The sequence below is a fragment of the Arachis ipaensis genome, chromosome B2 (assembly GCF_059453495.1).
Source record: "Arachis ipaensis isolate K30076 ecotype BB chromosome B2, ASM5945349v1, whole genome shotgun sequence".
Lineage (NCBI taxonomy): Eukaryota > Viridiplantae > Streptophyta > Magnoliopsida > Fabales > Fabaceae > Arachis > Arachis ipaensis.
Genome location: NC_142437.1, coordinates 13740317 through 13759497, shown reverse-complemented (window position 1 = coordinate 13759497; position 19181 = coordinate 13740317). Strand labels below are relative to the sequence as shown.

The window sequence follows — 19181 nt, the reverse complement described above, 5'->3', positions numbered from 1 at the left end:
CAATTTTGCAATAGATTCCGGTTCCAACGAGTTTTTTATCTATTTGGTTCAAAACTAAACATAATAACTCAATCCATATAAATCATGAGAGCATGCCAAAAAATAAAAGGTCACAGCTCACAAATATATATATAGTCATTTTAGTAGGTCTATTTTATGATTATTATGGTGATTATAATATTTTAAAAAGTGTTGTTAAAATTAAAGTAGCATTTTTTTATTATTTAGCAACACCTTTTAAAAAGTATTGTTAAAAAAAAATATTATCAAAATAAAAATCTAACTTTAGTAGTTAAACACTTATAATTTATTTTTTTTCAGTTTCTATTAATAAAATTTTTTTATTTTTACTTGTTTTTTCTTTTTACCTTTATGTTTTTTTTTCTTTAATTTTTTGTTTGTTTTAATATTTACAATTTATTTTGTCTCCGTCACCTCACATTTTTTTATTTATTTGTTACTTTCAATCTTTTTTTAATTCTTATTGATGATATAATTGCGACATTGAGATACCTAGATTTTTTTTAAACATTAACAAAATTCGAGTAAAATAAATTGGCACGCTCGGTGGGACTTTGTCAATAGATTGTAGTTTGTCAAAAAAAAAAAAAATCAAAAGTTTTGAATTTGCATGTGGTTACGCAGTAGAAAGATTGTGTTTCCAGAAACCAAGAAATCAGCGTCAGTTGACATGTCAAATACATCTGTAATATCTTTTTCTACTTCCAATGATAAGACTAGAGAAAATGAGTTCGGAAGTTCTCCCGTAATATCAAATACAGAGCCTATCTTACTGTCAGTAAGACATGATGGCATTGGCCATACCTATTCAAAATTAAATACAACTCGCATTAATACCATAAAGTGGTAAGCCACCCCATGATAACACAAAGATTGTCTATGTCTCTCTACTCTCAACCTTTTAAAAATTTCTTTATCATAATGCATGTGACATGTTAAGTGTACTGGGATGTCAAGTTCACATATGTGTACATACGCTTGAACAAAAATTAATAAAAAGTTAAAAGTTTGATATGTCAATAAGCTGAGAAAAGAAGTATTGGCAAACAAACTATTCTGCTTTATTTTCTAGTTATCAGATCAATTAGCCCAGAGATCAAATCATAAAATCAGATTATCAAATTGTTAAAGAAAACTATCATTGTTAACCATATATTTTGTCACATAACTTAATTTTCTATAAATAACAAATTATTAATTCACATCTGTTTACAATTTTCAAAATCAAACCAAAAAATTTAAATTTTAAATATTTAATCAGAAATAAATTAAATAAAATAAATTAATATATTTTAACAAAATATTTAATTTTTATAAATAAATTTTATTTTTTATTTATTATTTTAAATTATTAACTACTAAAAATTAAATCGATTCTATTGATAAATGATTTTTGTATCCATTTTTTTGTTCTTAATTAGTTTACTATCAAATGACTTTCACCTTAAATCAGACCTATTTGTAGCCAGTTCTTGATTAACTAAGTCATAAATCATAATCATATGTTCTTTTTTATTTTTCCTTTGACGGTATGATCTTCCTATTAAAATTATAATTTAATTTTGATACATTGTGAATGTAAAATAAATTTACACGTGTATCTAATTACATAATATCATATCAATAAAAATAATTATTTTTTACATTAATCATATGAATAATCATTTAAAAGAACGGATATAATTGCACAATTATAAAAAATACTTTATATTATCATTCATCAAAATTAAATTCTTAATATTATTGGTATTCAAATAAAAATGACATTATGGATTATATTTTAATTTAAATTTAAATTTTTAAATTTTAAATTTTATTTCTGAGATAAAATATAATTATTTATTATTTATTTTATAAATAAAACTAAAAAATAATATAAAAAATATATTTAAAAGTAAAAAATTAAACTTTAGTTTTTGAAGTTAAAATTCAAACAGGATCTAGATTTCTCAAAATCCAAAGAAGGAATGCAACTTGCTTTTAAACTTGTATAGTTGTATTTAGTATTATAAGGATGTCAACACCATCTGAATCTGGGAGTACCTACTTCATTTTTGTTCATCCAGAACAAATTTTTATTGAAAAGATTTTTTGGGCAGGGCAGACCGAAACGGATCGGGTTTAGGTAATACTTTTTTCTACCCACCTCAATATATATAATATATATATAATTTTAATATATAATATATATAATATATATAAAATAATTAATAATATTATATTATATTTAAATTTTTATTTTAATTTATGTTATATATGTGAAGATAGTTATATAAATTTTAAAATTTAATTTTATTTGTTAAATTTTAATAATTATAGAAACGGACAAAAATGAATTAGAGTTTAACTTTTTATTATTTGACTATTTGCAGTCTTACAAATAAGAAGCAAATTCTATGCAATTTATCCGCCCCGTTGCCACCCGTTCTTAGTATCTGAGGGAAGATATTTGGCGCGTAGAACTAACAAACATTGGGATTTCGGAAGCAACAAGCAATGAAACTTGCAGAAACTAACTTAGCAATACTCCAATGGCAATAAACTACACTTCAATTTTTCATTACACTTAAAACATGCTTCACGCTCCACTACAATCATCGCTTCTCTTTGTTTCCTTCTTAGGGTTTCTTATTCTTCTTTCCATAATCAAAATCCCTTGCGTTCGCGGAGAGTCTTCCACCTGCTTGACGGTTTACAGAAACGGCGGTGCTCCCGCGGTCTTTAAATCCCCGAAATGTCCCCGATGGAAGCTTCCCGAAGGCGAAGGCAAAGACGACGATTCCGATTACCACCGTAGTCGCCGCTCTCCGCCTCATGCGACGCCGCGTTGCCAGTCCGCCATGCTCCAGGGCAGCCGTTCCTCCCAGGAGGACCGCACTCTCTGCGTCCTCGATCTCCGGATTCCGTTTCCCGGTAACGCCGATTCCTAACGGGTTCTTCACAGTTGTTATTTTAATTTGCAATTGCGATTGTTTGTTGAGATTGAAATTTCGGGAAAAAAAAGCTGCACCTGAGTTGCAAGCCGCAATTGCAACTGCGGTTGCAATGATTGAAATTAAAGGAAATGCCGCAGCAAATGCAGTCGCGATCGATTGTGGAGTCCACAATAGTAGAAAATTACATTTGCATGTAATAACAGTAGCATTGATGTTGTCACTAGCAATTCAAAACTACTAAGAAGTAACAATTCAAGGCAATAAGTGTGTTTCTAGAAAAAATCTTCAATTGGAATTGCAGTTACTGTTGCATTGAGATTATTGTAATTCCAGAAAAACTGCAGCTGATACTGCCACAATTGCTGCTGCTAAGTGACTGCGGAGATCACAACATGCAAATGTGTTTGTGATTGCACAAAAAAAAAAGCATCCCGCGTTAGCCGCACCCAAAGGATGTAATGTATGGTTTAAAACCATGGATTAAAATTTTCCAGCATTGTCTCCAGGAAGAAGCAAGAATTTATGGCAATGAATGTGGGACGCTATTTTATTTAATTCGATGGTTGAAAGTTTGTTGTGTTTTCAGAGAAGCTTTAATTTGAAGTGTTGGCTGCAATTTTTTCTTTCTTTTGATTTGGTTTGTAATGGTATTGATTGAACTATTGTAATTTCTAGAATTAGGGTGAATGTATAATCATAATTGGGAATTTGGGATAGAGAAGAGAGATAATTCAGAGAGAAAAGATTTCTAAATCCTAAATACATTTCACATTTCACTTATTGGCTTATTATTATTACAATTCGTATGTCATATTTATACTATTTTAATATTATCTAATATCTAATGCTATTTAGTATTTACAATAATTGAGCTAAGTATAATTATACTCATTACATGGTGGTGGTTGGACCAGATGCGGATGGGATCAGGGAGGTTGCGGTGGGAATCGTGGCAGTTTTTGACGGGCACAATGGTGCTGAAGCTAGTGAAATGGCGTCAAAGCTTCTGATGGAGTATTTTGTATTGCACACCTATTTTTTACTTGATGCAGCTTTTTCTGTTATATCAAAAACAAGGGGAACAGTGCATCACCAGAGAGAGCACAATCGTTTGAACATGATGCGTAGGTGGAAGGAGATTCTAGGTTGGCATGAGCTGCATTTTGAAAGGTACCTACTTCCTATAGTACCTTTATTTTATCTTTATTTATTTGTTTATTTGTGAAAATCAATAATAATTTATTAACGTTATTTGTCTATTAAAGCTGATTTTTATTATTAATCAAATAATATTTCATATTTGTCTTGAAAGCTAATGTCTGCTAAGTGCATGCTTCTGTGTTTAGATGTTCTCTTAGCATTATTTGGATTATAAGTTATTTGGAATGCAAAATCAGCCAATCCAGATGCACACTAATGGTATAGTTAGTTCTATTGATTTGAGAATCAAGTTTATAGTTTGTTATGCTTTGCTCATCATCGTTTTGGAGAAGGGTTGGTTTCTACAATGAAGTGAATGTCAAAGTTACATGAATGATGGTGTTTCCTTTCAAGGACTTACAACAAGCATCTGCCTGTTATAAATGAGTTTTAGAGTGTTCATTCTGCTGCTTACTTTGGTTTGGCTTTACAATTGGTTTGTTTTCTCTAGTGGAAGGCTATATTGTAGTTTGTTCAGAAAATGTCTTATGTTGGTTTTGTTCAAACCATGGTTTTGGAGTTTTAAATGCTAAACCAAGCATGCTATAAGGGCTTCAGATATTATTTACAAATTTGTTTTATTCCTCGCATTTGTATGATTATGTTTATCTCAATTAGATTATTTTTCCAGGTTCCAAAATACATTTTCTGCAAATTTTGATGATTCTTTTCACTTGGAAATTTTGAAGGAAGCATTATTGAGAGCTATCCATGATATTGATGCAAAATTTTCTGAGGTAAAATTTACTTCATGTTCAGTTGTAAAAGTTTTATATGATTTTTGTTCTCATATTGACATCTTTCAATTGAACTATGAAGGAAGCCTTCAGAAATAGTCTTCATTCAGGGTCTACGGCAATCATTATATTGATGGCAGATGATAACATTTTAGTTGCCAATATTGGAGATTCTAAGGCTTTCTTGTGCTCTGAAAATTTTCAGTCTCCTAGAGAGGCCAAAGGTGAGAAAGATTAGGGAAATGTAGCCAAACTTGCAATGTTCAAGATGGAGCTTTTTAAAAGCATAAATAGAAATATAGGATATTCTTTGTTATTCTATTGTTCTTTAATAGAGTTGAAAAATGATGTGTGCACTCATCATGATAAAGCAACAAGCTTAACTTTTTTGTTTTATGGAAATATGAATAGAATTAATTTTGCTTTCTTATGATTTGTAGACTTATTACTGAAGCAATATAGGCAGAAAGAGCTTGATGGTTCTGTTGCTGTGTGGAATCGTGAAAAGTATAAGTTAGCTTCCTCCCATGGACTGACTCATTTTGCTGTAAAAGAATTGACCAGTGATCATCACCCAGACAGAGATGATGAAAGGATTCGGGTGGAAGCAGCTGGTGGTCAAGTTATAAATTGGGGGGGAGTGCCTCGTGTAAATGGCCAGCTGGCTATTACACGGGCAATTGGTGATGTATTCTTTAAAAGGTAGGTTTAGTGGAAATCCTTTTTACATGAACCCCAATCTTGCATAGAAATAACTTTGGTTGCTCGTTCATAATTAAATTGTTAATCTTTTATCCCAAAAATTTAAAATCAAAATGTGTCCTGACTTCTCAGTAAGGGTGGACTTGCCCTTTGTGTTAAAACTTTCAACAAAAATAGTTAGGGTAAACTTGGCCTCAGTACATGCTAACTCCAATCTGTAGAGATAAAATACTAAAATAAAACCACAAATGGGTCGTCGTTAGATCTTAGAGTGATTGGTATCTGTACTGTCTAGAGATATATTTTGAAATTCTGATGCATTTCTTGATGAAATTGCCAACAGGTATGGTGTTATATCTGTGCCAGAAGTGACTGATTGGCAGCCTCTGACTGCCAATGATAGCTATTTAGTGGCTGCATCCGATGGTGTTTTTGAGAAGATGAGCATGCAGGAAGTCTGTGATTTGTTATGGGAAGTACACTCTTTCTCTAATAATATAGAATCAGAGTGTGCCCCTTCACCTTCACCTTCATATTCGTTAGCAGATTTCATTGTCAACACTGCCTTCAGAAAGGGCAGTATGGATAATGTGGCCGCCGTTGTTGTTCCTCTGGAATCTGCCAAAGTTTCTGCAAACTCGCTTAGGAGAAGCTATATTGAGAAGAGGGATGCTGATTATCCTCTGCTTGCACTGCAGGAACTTGCTTCAAGAAGTTTAGGTATATATTTTGAATTCAAATAATGATACTTCACGCCACAACTCATTCCTTCTGTTTGTTCAAATTATCTTCTTGTTATGTGATATACAAATGTAAAAGAAATCTGTGGCTTGTTGTAGCATATATTAACACATATTCATTGGCTAGACGTGGTTGTTCTACTTAGATTAAGTTGTAAATATTTTTGGTGTGCATTGTGAGTATCCCTTGTTTAATAAAAATCAAAGTTGCCATGTTATATACTGAGAAACTTATAGAACAAATTTGATTGGTTATGACGTTGGTTGATTTGGTTATGCCTTTAGGTAGACAACTTGTACTCCTGGTACTGATGCTTATCAGCTAATTTTATTTTGTATCTTGTTCAGCTAATGACGTCATATCTGATGTAATGCACTTGAGGCATCCTCATGCGGTGGATACCAAGTTTAAGCGTATATTGGTATGGCTGACACCATGGAAATTTACTATTTTTATTTTCTTCCATATTTAATTTGTCTTTCTCGTATAAGTTGCCGGATGGAATAATGAATGAATTGATTCTTGTGAGCAGATTGATATTGTTTAAACATCTTACAGGATGATTGTTTGTCTGTGCTAATTAGTGGACTCTCATGCCGTGATTCTTGAAAAATGTGTTTTGAGTCAGTTGTGGATCTGTTAACTTTTTTGCATTGGAGGAGAAAACTTGGCATACAAAATTTACTGTCATTGGACTGATTTATATGTTTAAAATTTTCTGAAGAGGATCAACCTGCTTTACTGGAAAACTTGAAATCATGATACAAGAATTGCGAAATTATTTCTCCAAGAAAATAGGAAATTGAGAAATTGAAGCTTAGACAGGGCTGTAATTTTATGTTAGGGACTTGGGTATTATGGGGTGCCCAAAGCCCCACATCAGGGAGTATGGGATGCTTGTATTTAAGGAGAGTGGGTTCTTCTCCCTTAACAACTAGCTTTTAAGGTGTGATTTCCCACTTTCTTTAGGTACTTAACATTTTAGCAGCAAAGAAAGATAGAGGTGTATTATCATGTTAATTGATATCATTTTTATTGTATTTTTGGGATGAAGTGAGTGGGAAGGTTTGCACCTTCCTACTTAGACAAGAAACTTACATTTCTTTACCTTAGCCTAATTAAGGTTTTATTTTTCAATCGATAAAAAGGAGGAGAAAATTAGGTATTGTTTATGTAGAGTTTGATTACCAATTTCTTGCTCTTTTGTGTTCGACTTTTTTTTTCTTATTTTTTGTTTTTGTAATATTATGTATACAAGGCTAATCTATAAGTAATGTTGGTTGAAAGTTGCTTCAATTTGAAATAGAATTCACTACGATCTATAAGTAATCATTCATTCAATTTGAAATAAAATTCCATATGATCAAAGTTAATCTAAATGAATACGTATGTCTTCATTTTTTTTATGATAGGTTGAAGTGAAACATGGAGATTTTGGATGTTTTTATTTATCTGAAAATCTTGATGATCTTGTGGACTCTAAGCAGCCTACCAAAAGTACTGACTGGGAAGATTATTTATATGGACTACCTCAGCCCTTACCAGATACACATCAACATTCTGGTAAGCAACCATGTCATATTCCTTAATCATATCATAGTGGTGCACTTTTTGTCGGCCTATTATGATTGCTATCAAGTTTCAGTTTATCTATAGACACTCAAATACTGTTTGGTTCTTCCCTTTTTTTTTCTGCAGTAAATGGTCCAGCATATTTGTATGATAACCAAAACTTCTGCTTACAACTTGGTCCGACTGTTAATGAATCTAAAGAACAATGCATAAATCCTGAAGCATTTGCAAATTTTATTGGTCTTCTTGAATCAATTCCTTTACATGATACTGGTTCACATAATGGATCCTCTGGTTATTCAATGCCTGAATCAAGGTAAATCTGCTTTGGATCCCAGTGTATTGACACATGTAGAAGCCAAAATAGTTCCTAGTAAAAGATTAGGGGGATTCATTTCTAATGGAAGAGTTACTTTATATGTTCATACAGTTTTGAGAATCCCCTTTCTTTTAATTTTACAAGAAAGGTCTGTATTATCATATGATTACCATTGTGTTCTTATGGTGGGAAGTTAGAGCATTTGTTTTTGTGCAAATTTGGTTCTTTGAGCTATGAAGTGTTTTTTCTTTAGTCTAACAATTTAACCAATTTGCATATTGTGCTTAGGTACAAACTAAAGAAGAGTTTCGGTCGTGGATCATATGGTGAAGTATGGTTAGCTTTTCATTGGAATTGTAATGAAGGGATTAATGCTGCAGAAATGAGCAACAATGACAATAATAGAAATGACAGCTCAAACACCAATGATTTCCAGGATGCTTCCACTAACTATACTCTGTATATTTTGAAGCGTATAATGGTAATAACTTGAAGCAAAAAATCACTGGTTTTGATGGTTTGAATGCATTAGGATCTCTTTAGTTGTCAATATGCTGATAGGTAGCTGGTAGTGATTGGTGGTCCTCTGTATTCAGCAATTTGAAATGCACGGGCCTTTGTATTTAGAAATGTGAGATGTATAGAACACAATTTTAGGGAGGAAGAGGGTATCTACTGATTAGGTAGAAATTTCAGATCTCCAAAGAGTAAGGAATCTTCTAAGCATGTATGGGCTGAGTTCAGACATGATACACAATAGGGTGCAATTACGTTGTTTGATCCATGTAGCTAACCCCACTTAGTGGGATAAGACTTTGCTGGTGGTGATGTTGTTGAGGAGCATGGGATCTCTTGAGAATTCCATTGTCACTGCTTATGGATTAGTAATAACGATATATACTTTCTTTTTCTGCTCAATTAAGTCCAGTTCTATCATATCATATGCATTCTTTATTGCTCTGTTGATTATTTAGCCTGAGAGGCAGATGCTTACTTAACTCTTGTAGTTGATGATTTTTGTTCCTCTTCAACTTATATTTTATGCTTTGGATCGTGTTATAGGTCAATTCATTTCTCTCTGCAATTATATCTAAATAAAACTGAAAAAGAAATATTATATTATTATCTCCTAATTGTGATTTCTGTAGTCAGTTATTGTGTCTGTTCAATACCTTGTGACTTCTCTCACTTAGTCTCTATTTTATTTTTGTTTTCCCATTGAATCCCACCTAATGCCCCATCCTTTTTTGCTTTCCTCCTTTTCTACTTATTTTAAGTGAAACTTTCTCATGGCATGTCAATTGAACTTTGTCCTTTCTTATCTGTAGCCTACATTTATCTCCTTCCTGCCCCCATGCTCTAATTTGTACCCATCATAAGTCAAAAAGACCTTGGGATAAAATAAATATTTCCATTCGAAGTAAAGCTGGTTTCTTCTAGTCTTAATGAAGTCTGCACTGTCCAATGAGTAATCAGTTTCTGAAATTAGAAGTTGTTTCCACACTAGTTTTTGTTTCTAAGGAGACTTGTTTATTTTTATGTCAGATTGGATATCCACTGTGAAGCTTTTTATCTTTCCAGCTTTGACCTGTGCAATATTTTGTTTTAAAGAGGCATTTTTGTATAATTACACATTGTAAGCATGTAACACAAATAACATGTAGATGTACTAAACAGGTAGAGAGAGGGTCTGCTGTTTACTTAAGTGGCCTGAGGGAGAAATATTTTGGAGAAATTTTTTTAAATGCCTCCTCAAGCTTTGAAGATCTGCTATCAGCTGAAAAACCAAACTGTCTCTTGGAAACATCACAATTTGGGTTTGAGAATACATTTTCAAACAAATTTTGGTCGAAAAGATCTGTATATGAAGAAGGCTTGAACCATATTGCAAGATATGTGGAGTCTTTTGAATCTCGGTCCAATGAAATTTGGCTTGTATTCAGTTTTGAAGGCGTATCGTTGTCTAAACTTTTGTATACTGTGGAAGATCCATATGATACTGCTGAGAAAGAAAAGACTGAGCAAGTAAAACATGTCCAAATACTGCGTCCATCGAAGTGGTGGCATTGGTTGAAAACAACAGAAGAAGGGCAAGAGGAAATGCGCAACCTTATCTGGCAGCTGGTATGTCATTAATGTGGGTTCCAAGGGGGTTTTGTTTTATTAGCAGCCTTTATGGTTTATACTGGCATTTAAAATACACTACAAAATCTTAATAGATACTACACAACTCTTTTACCCTGACAAGGACAAAATAAAGATGTTTATTCTATGTTATTACTATTTTTGTTAATTTGCTATTTTGGTCTTTTGGCAAAAGTGATTTGTATAAACACAGAATGTGGACAAATAAATTGTTTTTGGGAGAGAACAAAAGAATAAACAAAAGAAGAAAAGAATGCAAAGGTAATATAAAAGCGAGATCAGTCTTGTTAGGATGCTTTTCATTTTTTTGCAGAAATATTTTAGCATATTATATATCTTTGTTGAACTATTAACTTTTCCTTATTCTGACACATGCATTTTTCTTTTTCTTGTGGTTATATTATAATAAACCCCTGCACTATATGTTTTCAGGTGTGAAATTTGTGGTTAATATGAAAAAATAGGTTTTTTATTCAGAAGTATACAGTTCTCAATTTCAAAAATATTTATGGTGCTCCTACTTTGGTCATATGGTCACCATTTATTGCTCAATTGTGGAAAGCTTTGGAGGCTACATATTTGAATATCCCCATATCTTCTTCCTATTTCTTTTTCTTTTTCTTTTTTTAATGTTTTGGTGGTGCGTGTTGCTTTTTTTTTTTTTTAATTTTCTTTTTGTTGGCAACACAAAAAAGGTGGGCATGTTCTGTTTCTCTGGCTATGTTGAAATCTCGTCAGATTTTCTGATTTTGTTATTTGTTTCCTCAGTTTCTGGCGCTGAAATCTTGTCACGATCGCAATATTACACACAGGGACATTAAACCTGGTAAGTATGGGGTTAATTTGTTGTGCTGAAGTATTTTGTGTTAATTTAGATATGAATCTAAATAATACCAATTAGTTTTTCACGGTTAAATTGGAAGTCGGTACTTTTCAAGCAGCATGTATGATTGTTTTAAGTGGCTTCTTTTGTTCAGCTTTTATCCTTTTACGGTAAACCAAGCTCTTACTGTACAATAGATCTACTTTTTGTAATTTGTGTATCTGCATTTTGTTTCATTCTTTTTTTCCCTCAAAAATTAAGCTCAAATCATATCTGGGAAAATTGGAACAAATTTCATCTCAAACTTGGAGGATCTCTTTAGTGTCTGATTGGTATTTAATCGTAATCACAATGCCTATGTTTGCCCATTTTTCATAGTCCATACAAGCATGCCATCTTTTATGTATATATTTGAATTTTGTTTTTATTGTTATGCAGTGTTAAATTGAAAATTTTGTTTCTCTGTAAAAACTGACTTGGGTCATTTGATTTTTGGAAGAAAATATGGTGATATGCTTTGAAGATCAGGAGACTGGAAGATGTTTGAAAGATATACCGACTAAACTAAATAGTTTCTCCACCAAAATGTACAGTAAAGTATCTTTCTTCAATTTTAGTACTCTGCTTTTATTTTGACCGCCTTCTTTCTTAAATGATAGGAAACATTTTTACTCTATATGCTATAATGCTTGGACTTCAGATTTGTCTAGTTAATTAAGTTTATAATATGATTGGATCAATTAATGTTTAAGCAATATTGTGCACTTTAACCGTAGTTTTTAGTGTCCAACAGAATGATAAAGTCTTGCCTGATCTTTACTTCTATCATAGTTTTGGTATATCTGAAACACTTCTTGGCTATTGAAGTTCACTTTGTAATGTATGATATTTAAATTTATATGTCAGCCCTTCTTTCTCTTTCCACCACAATTTATAGTTGGTTGGACAGCAATGGTAAATCACATATTTATCATAAATTTCAAGAAGCTTAAGTTCTACAGCTCTGCTATTTGTGAACAATGCACTAATTCATTGTGATCATTCTCTTTAAATGGCTGAGAACTGGAAGACTGATCTTCTAGCTTCTCTAACTCTGTTACCAACCTGATGCAAGTTAAGCTTATGTCTTCTTGATTCTCTTTGGCTTTGGAAGAATTAGATCTTTTTCCATTGCATTACTAATGTTGTGATCATTTCAATTCTATACATTTAGATGCATATTTACTGTTCACCTGATCCCAGAATAAGGTATGTTTGGTGGCTGACTGGCTGTCTGACTGACATTTCAGCAAATGTAAATATAAGTATTTAAGGCCACTTGGAGATGGTTTGATATGCTCAAATGTCTGTTCTCTCTCACTAACAATTTTTCTAACCAATAATTATTAGGGTCGTTTGATTAGCTGCAGTGGCAAGAAGACTTGCTTAGTGCTTATCTCTAAATTTGATTTGGATATCCAATTATTTGGGCGCTTGTCTATGTCTCCTTGATTTATTGGTTTTGCGTAATGATTTTGATTCCCTTTTTCTGATTCTTTCAGGCGTGTTATAGACTTTGGCAGTGGAATTGATGAATTCACATTGAAGCATTTATATGGTTCAGCTGGGCCTTCTAGGTATCTCGCTTCTCTCTCTGCATACTGATTATTGCTTATATAATTTTGTGATTGTGCTAAATATAGCCTGTGCTTCTTCAGGGCTGAACAAACTTATGAGTATACACCTCCTGAAGCTTTGCTAAATGCTACGTGGTATCAAGGCCCAACAAGCTCAACTTTGAAGTATGTCATGTTTTACATGAAGGCAACATCTTTTATTCAAAGCTTTCTTCTTTAAGAGGAACGTCCACATGCATCTTCATTTCATTTTATCATTTTTGCAAAGGATGGATGCTTCTTAATTTGACAAATTTATGCACTACTTCCTTCGGCTATTGATTCAACCTTTCTTCTATCACAGATATGACATGTGGAGTGTTGGTGTTGTAATGTTAGAGTTGGTCTTAGGGACACCAAATGTTTTCCAGATCGATGCTTTAACACAAACTCTTTTGGACCAGCATCTTGACGGCTGGAATGAGGGTGTGAAGGAGCTGGCTTACAGGTAAGTGACTGTTAAGACTGTAGTCCTATGTCTTATGTCCTAACCTTTTGTAGTAACCATGATTTCAAATGACCCTCTTTGATAGTCTACCCGTCGCTTCTTTTTCTTTCCTGCTATGCACAAAAGATGCAAATTTATACTAATGGGAAGTGGCAAATTCAAAATGAATGATCTCCCTTTAGATGGTTGTCTGTTTGTAGAGATGCCTTCTGCTTTGGTTTGACCTGAACAACTTTTCATTTTTCTTTGAAATGTTTTTAGCCATTTGGGAAACTCGCTCTTTGCATTTTTGTATATTGGGAATATATATATATATATATATAATCATTGACTTTGTTGTAACATTGAATTTCATTAGTTCTTGGATGTTAGGTCTTAGGTATTTATTGTTAAAACCTCTCAGGAATTTGCTCCAAAAAAGTCTTCACAAGTTTTTAATAGGCCTAGTTTTGTCTGACAACTAAAAGGTTCGTACAGTTTCCTCAAATCATTTGTCATATCTATATCTTTGAAGTTTTTTCATGCATTGGGGGTGGGTTCCAAAATATAGTTAATGGCTTAAACATAGGACTTTAGTATTTGTTCTTATGTAATAGGTTGTTCCTGAAGGAATTAAATATTCATTAGTTCTTTTGAATCGCTCAACTCTATAATTGTAACTCTTTCTTTTATTAATGCGTTTACAGACTCAGATCATTCATGGAATTGTGTATCTTAATCCCTGAGATATCCAGAAGTTCCTCAAAAAAGTATCACAGAGCTAACCAGGTTAGATTACTATCCAACATAGGCTAACATTTTTATATTTCATTCATATAACAAGAAAAGTTTCCATCTCTTTGGTTTCCCCTTAAGTTAAGGAAAAAAATAAGTGGAGATTAAACCTGCATCTCGGCTTAGTACATAGGCTTTGATAGCATGTACTTGGACTCAGATAGCATATATACGAAATCTTATACTACCTTGGAGACTTTTGATTTCATGTTCATTTTTCAGTGTTAAGAACTTGAATATGTATCTTGTGCTAGTTTATTCCAAAGAGCTTACTAACTAACTACAGCTGGAGAGTCTCCATAGAATCTCAACCTCTGATTTTCACTTAAGGAATAAACACACGATTTAATTTCCGGTCATATTAGGCCATGTTTCTTCTACCAAGATCTTACTTCTTATATATATATAAATAAGAAAAGCACATAGAAAAATGCACAAACTATCCACTAACAGAAATGGTCTGCTTAAAACCCAGGGGGTGTGGTTGAGTGAAAAAGGCTCATCTGGTTATCCTCCCTTAACCAAGTGTGGAGGATTCGATTCTAACCTTGGGCATGGAAAACCTTAAAATTCCAGGCCAGCTATCCCACCCATGGGGAATATCTTTTTTGTGGACCAAAAGAAAAACAAAAGAAAACAATTGAACAGAGAACTTGGTTTGCTTATAAATCCATGGACCATGAAGATGACAATGATAAATGATAATCACAATTAAGTCTTGTTTTATTAGGTGGCGGATAGTTACATGGATGAAATTAGAATTTCATTTCTCTAGGGAAGATGGACCTTTAAATTAAGTTCTCTATATGATTCTTTCCAATTATATTATTGTTGGAAAGACGATGTCTTCCAACTGTCCAACATAATCAACAATACTAAGGGTACACGAAAAAATAGCTACCAAATTAGTCATATAGAATATATGTTAGAATACAAAATACACGTTCAAAATGTGAGAAACAGTACATATATTTATACAATAATGGAGGCTGATTTTAGTCTACACATAACATTTTTGTTGCGCTGATTAAATTCTTGGATTGTTCATGTAGGCTGGCGTTTCACCTGCATCTTGGAAATGCTCGGAAGAATTCTTTTCTCATCAAATAAAGAGTCGAGATCCTCTTAAAATAGGGTTAGCTTGATTTCTTTTGAGGCTTACATTTTATCATTTTATTTTATCATGGTCTCGTTTGTTTGAGCGGTTGAGATAAGTGTTTCAGAAATAGCAGAAAAATATTTTGTATTTTGATATAAATATAAAGTATTTTTTATTAATATCAGAAGCAGTTAAGCTATTTGGATATGAGAAATATATAATAAGTAACTTTTTGTATAAAATTACAATTATGGTCATGACTAAATATATTTTACATAACAATTTTTTAAAAAAATGAAATGTATAATATTTTTATTATATATTTAGTTATTGATAGATTTTTAGAACCTTGAGAAAAACTGCTTATTTTCCTGCTTCTGTTCTTTTATTTAAGAACAAACAAAGAACTCAAAAAATAAAATAAATACTTATTTTTTAAAATGTAACAATATTTCTTTTATCCCCGAAGCACAAACAAACAAGACCAATGTCTACTGTCTAGTCTTCTCTCATGATGAAATTGTTTTCTTGTCATAATGTTTTCTAATCCTTTCAGTTTTTCAAATATCTGGGCTTTGCGGTTAGTGCGCCATCTGTTACAGTGGGACCCAGTGAGTATTTTGATTAAGTTTGCTTCTTTTACTTTTGTGATCTTTTTTAAGGCCAATTCTATGGTGCTTATGAGTTGGTGTCTAAATTTTGCTTAACTTATCTTTTATAGTAATTTTTAAATTTTTAAAAATTATTTACTTTTATACTTTCTAAATTAAATATTAATTTTTAACCTTTTTTAGTAAGTTAGGCACTACCTTTTAGGCACCATAGTAATCACTTCTTTCTAATTACCGTCAAAAGAAAACGAATCCTCTCAATTTTGTTTTCAATTGATAAGGTTAAGTGTGATGTTTCACTATATGATGGAAAGGATTGTATAACATCTCACCCCGATCTATCAAAAGTGCTTAAATTGTCGTTACCTTATTCTCAACATTTAAATCCAGGTGCCTGTTTCAAGTAGCTCTTCTACGAACTCTTTATGATAGGAGTAGAAGCCTATCATGCTACTAAATAGTCTATTGCTAATAAGATGAGAATGAAGCATTCTCTTCTTATTATGATTATTTACTACCCTGAGAATGTTTTAACCTTTCCTTTGGGTTCTACTGTATCTAATGGTGTTAAAATTGTAGGAGGACCGGATAAGCGTTGATGAGGCATTGCAGCATCCCTATTTCCAATCTCCCCCGAGAGGATGATTTGTTGGGTAAAACTACCTTATGTCCTACCCATGATATTATTTCATTCTTGAGCTATTTAAACTTACTAATCTGAAAGTTGCCAATGGATGAGACCATACAGGAAACAACTTCAAAATATTCAATCTAGAGGATGAAACATCCTTTGTTTCCTATCACTGACCCACCCAACGGAAATAGATGATGGTGCAAGAAGAAGAATTGTTGAAATACATGAACATCCCTGACAAAAGGACGACTAAAAGCCACAATGACTACTAACAGGTACGAAAATCACTCTGTGCTTATCATACTTCTGTATTGTACATTGAGACATAGACAAGATTGTTTTCTTGAGATATCTAGTTTTGGATGAAGCAAAATTATGGATAAAAAGAAATTTACAATAGAGGTATGGTGAAAATGATATGGTGGCTGCATACAAAGTGTTGTACAATATGAATATTACGGTAAGAGATGAGAAGAGTAGGAAAGTAAAAAGAGAAAGTTTCAATCAGAAAGCGTAACCACCAATGTCACCCGTATTGACAGTGAGGGGAAATTACGATCATTTACCTTGATAGGATATCCACCAAATCGTTTGATTTATAGCATTGTTTGATTTATAGCATTGTATATTTTGTTGTTTTTAACAATTGCTCGCATAATGAATCCATAGAAAGAATCCAGATATAATGAAATTCAACTCCAAAGATTAAATGAAAAACCACGACCTCGCCTTTTTAAAAAAGAAAAAGAAAAGAAAAGAAAAAGCGACAATGTCTTTGGATGTGGAACTTACCAAGTCACACTTAAAATACAGCACACGTGTTAAGACACTGCGTAATTACTAATTAGATACAATAGAAGATGTAACAAACTTTTTTTTTTGGTCATGGAAGATGTAACAATTATATTTCTTCTCCTTGGGTGTTGGCCTTGGAACCTTGCAAGGAATGGCTAAAACGAGATCCCGAGATAATGAGAACTGTATCATGGCAAAAAAAGTAGCAGGCACAGAGGTTGCGCCATAGGTGACAAACATCACATCCTGTATCCTATCTTGGAGAACAAAGAGATATGAAGCACAAAAAGATGAGCATGAAACGTATTGACAAGCGGGAGCTCAACCCGCAAAAGGAGCTTCCGTGGCAAACCAAATCACGAATAATCTTTCGATTGTTGCCTTGATGTGAGGATGGAAAGGAACACGATCAGCACCGAGATGGAGAAGCAAAGCGCAACCAATGACAACATGGCAAATGTGTCGAATGACAGTTTTCCTTCTAGGTTTGGCATATCGTTATTGTTGTTGCCGACGGATATATTGCCTGATGTGGTGAAGGAAACGCCTTCTATGAGTGATGCCATCACAGAGCAAGACTCCGCCGTGTTTCTTAGCCATTCACTGCCTTCACGCACAAGTTCCTTGTGGCTTTCGATGAAGTTCTCACCTGAGATCTCACCTTTGTTGTTGTCTTTGAAAATTAGGTTTGCCGATACAATTTCTTTCACATACTGCTTTTTCAAATTAAAAATGCATGGAATAGGAAGAAAGTAATTAAAAAGGTTAGTACTTAGTAGCACTACATGAATACTATAATTGTGTTTGGAAGGGAGACAGGGATTCAGATTAAATTAAGTCTATATTAAGTTTGGCATAAAGTGTACAGGATTGGGTTATGTCGAAATATCATATTTGGTTCAAGATAAATATGGAAATAAAATAAAAATATTTACTAAAATATCTTTAATTATTAAAGAAAATATTGTTAAAATTTTAGTTTTTGTTTTAAAAAATTTTAGTTCTCTGTGTCTTTATTCTTTGGATGTACTGAAGGGACTAAAATTGTGTGTTGAAACTCTAATCCTGACAGCCAAACACAATGTTGAATCCAAATTCTCAGTTCCAATATTTGAAACCAAACAGTACCTACAGGAGTGGTTTCACAATAATTAAGCCTACTAGCCTAGATAAAGTAATAAAGGTGTGTCTACAATTCCTAGAGGTAAGTTGTCAAAATTGCAGAGAGAGACATGGCAAACTGCAAATTACAACTAGAATCGGGTTTATTGACAACTTTTCCCCTAAAAATTCATATATCAGACAAATTTTCACAATTTTAATATGAAAGTGCAAGAATCCAGAGACATACCAGTGCATTTGCATGGCAGCACTAGAGACATACCAAGGTATAGCTGTGTGTCCGTACATGGCTGCCAAATGCAGTGCATTATTACCTTCATCATCCACTGATTGTATCATGTTATCCCATTCACTGAATTTCCTCAACTCCTCAACTATGCTGGTTTGCCTGTTCTCTAATGCCACTAGCACTATGTTCTTCCCCTTTGGGCTTTTCTCGTGGATCGCCCTCATTGATAATGGGTTAGCACTTAGCACTATTTGCAATTTCACCACCATTTCTGTCACACCATTTTTCGCACGGTTGTGCTACTTTGAATAATATATAGTTATCCCAAAAAAGAAAAAAAAAGGTAAAACTTTTTATAAAAATGCTAGGTAAAAAGTTATTTTTGTAAACAAGTTCAACTAAGGTTTTTTTTCTTATTATTATTGTGTGTCTCGTTTTTTTCAACTGATTTTTATTGCGCATATAAACTATTGGACCTATTTGATTACTAAAATAGCTTGGTGATGTAGCGTTATCTAAATTTTTAACCAAACTAGAAGCAATTAGCAGGCAGTTCTATATCGAATAATCTTTTGTATTTCAGTTAAATTTAAAAAGGAACATCAAAATCAGAGTGTT

General features: G+C 32.8%; 2 protein-coding genes across 6 annotated transcripts; one reads left to right on the top strand and one right to left on the bottom strand.

The window, feature by feature from the left end:
* The first annotated feature begins 2011 nt into the window (after positions 1-2011).
* Positions 2012-18152, top strand: LOC107626831 (uncharacterized). Of its 5 annotated transcripts, none has more exons than XM_088504858.1 (22): positions 2012-2024; positions 2454-2934; positions 3872-4127; positions 4789-4894; positions 4977-5118; positions 5335-5596; positions 5940-6316; positions 6685-6758; positions 7750-7900; positions 8036-8225; positions 8517-8709; positions 9906-10352; positions 11142-11199; positions 11696-11783; positions 12738-12812; positions 12894-12977; positions 13156-13299; positions 13986-14067; positions 15126-15208; positions 15729-15783; positions 16363-16436; positions 16532-17016. In XM_088504858.1, exons 2-21 carry the CDS (start codon positions 2595-2597, stop codon positions 16426-16428), a joined length of 3273 nt encoding a protein of 1090 aa, XP_088360984.1. In that variant the 5' UTR covers positions 2012-2024; positions 2454-2594; the 3' UTR covers positions 16429-16436; positions 16532-17016. The 5 variants fall into 5 exon arrangements, 2 of the variants coding, with proteins under 2 accessions (XP_088360984.1, XP_088360983.1); XR_015905163.1 differs by lacking the exon at positions 2012-2024 and adding an exon at positions 17422-18152 and having other exon boundaries at positions 2431-2934; positions 16532-16692; XR_015905162.1 differs by lacking the exon at positions 2012-2024 and adding an exon at positions 17362-18152 and having other exon boundaries at positions 2431-2934; positions 16532-16692.
* LOC148573083 (uncharacterized) lies at positions 17569-18832 on the bottom strand. The gene is made up of 3 exons (XM_088505665.1): positions 18564-18832; positions 18283-18340; positions 17569-17925 (listed from the first exon to the last, which is right to left on the bottom strand). Exons 1-3 carry the CDS (start codon positions 18830-18832, stop codon positions 17569-17571), a joined length of 684 nt encoding a protein of 227 aa, XP_088361791.1.
* Positions 18833-19181: the final 349 nt, after the last annotated feature.

Bases quoted from the DNA above. Each gene is read 5' to 3' on its own strand.
- LOC107626831 (XM_088504858.1), top strand. From the start codon at position 2,595: ATGCTTCACGCTCCACTACAATCATCGCTTCTCTTTGTTTCCTTCTTA. The intron at 4,128-4,788 runs GTACCTACTTCC...TTATTTTTCCAG, and splicing joins CATGAGCTGCATTTTGAAAG to GTTCCAAAATACATTTTCTG. The intron at 11,200-11,695 runs GTAAGTATGGGG...GATTTTTGGAAG, and splicing joins ACACAGGGACATTAAACCTG to AAAATATGGTGATATGCTTT.
- LOC148573083 (XM_088505665.1), bottom strand. From the start codon at position 18,832: ATGGTGGTGAAATTGCAAATAGTGCTAAGTGCTAACCCATTATCAATG. The intron at 18,341-18,563 runs GTATGTCTCTGG...CCACTCCTGTAG, and splicing joins GCTGCCATGCAAATGCACTG to GTACTGTTTGGTTTCAAATA. The intron at 17,926-18,282 runs GTCAGGATTAGA...TTGAAAAAGCAG, and splicing joins ATTCAACATTGTGTTTGGCT to TATGTGAAAGAAATTGTATC.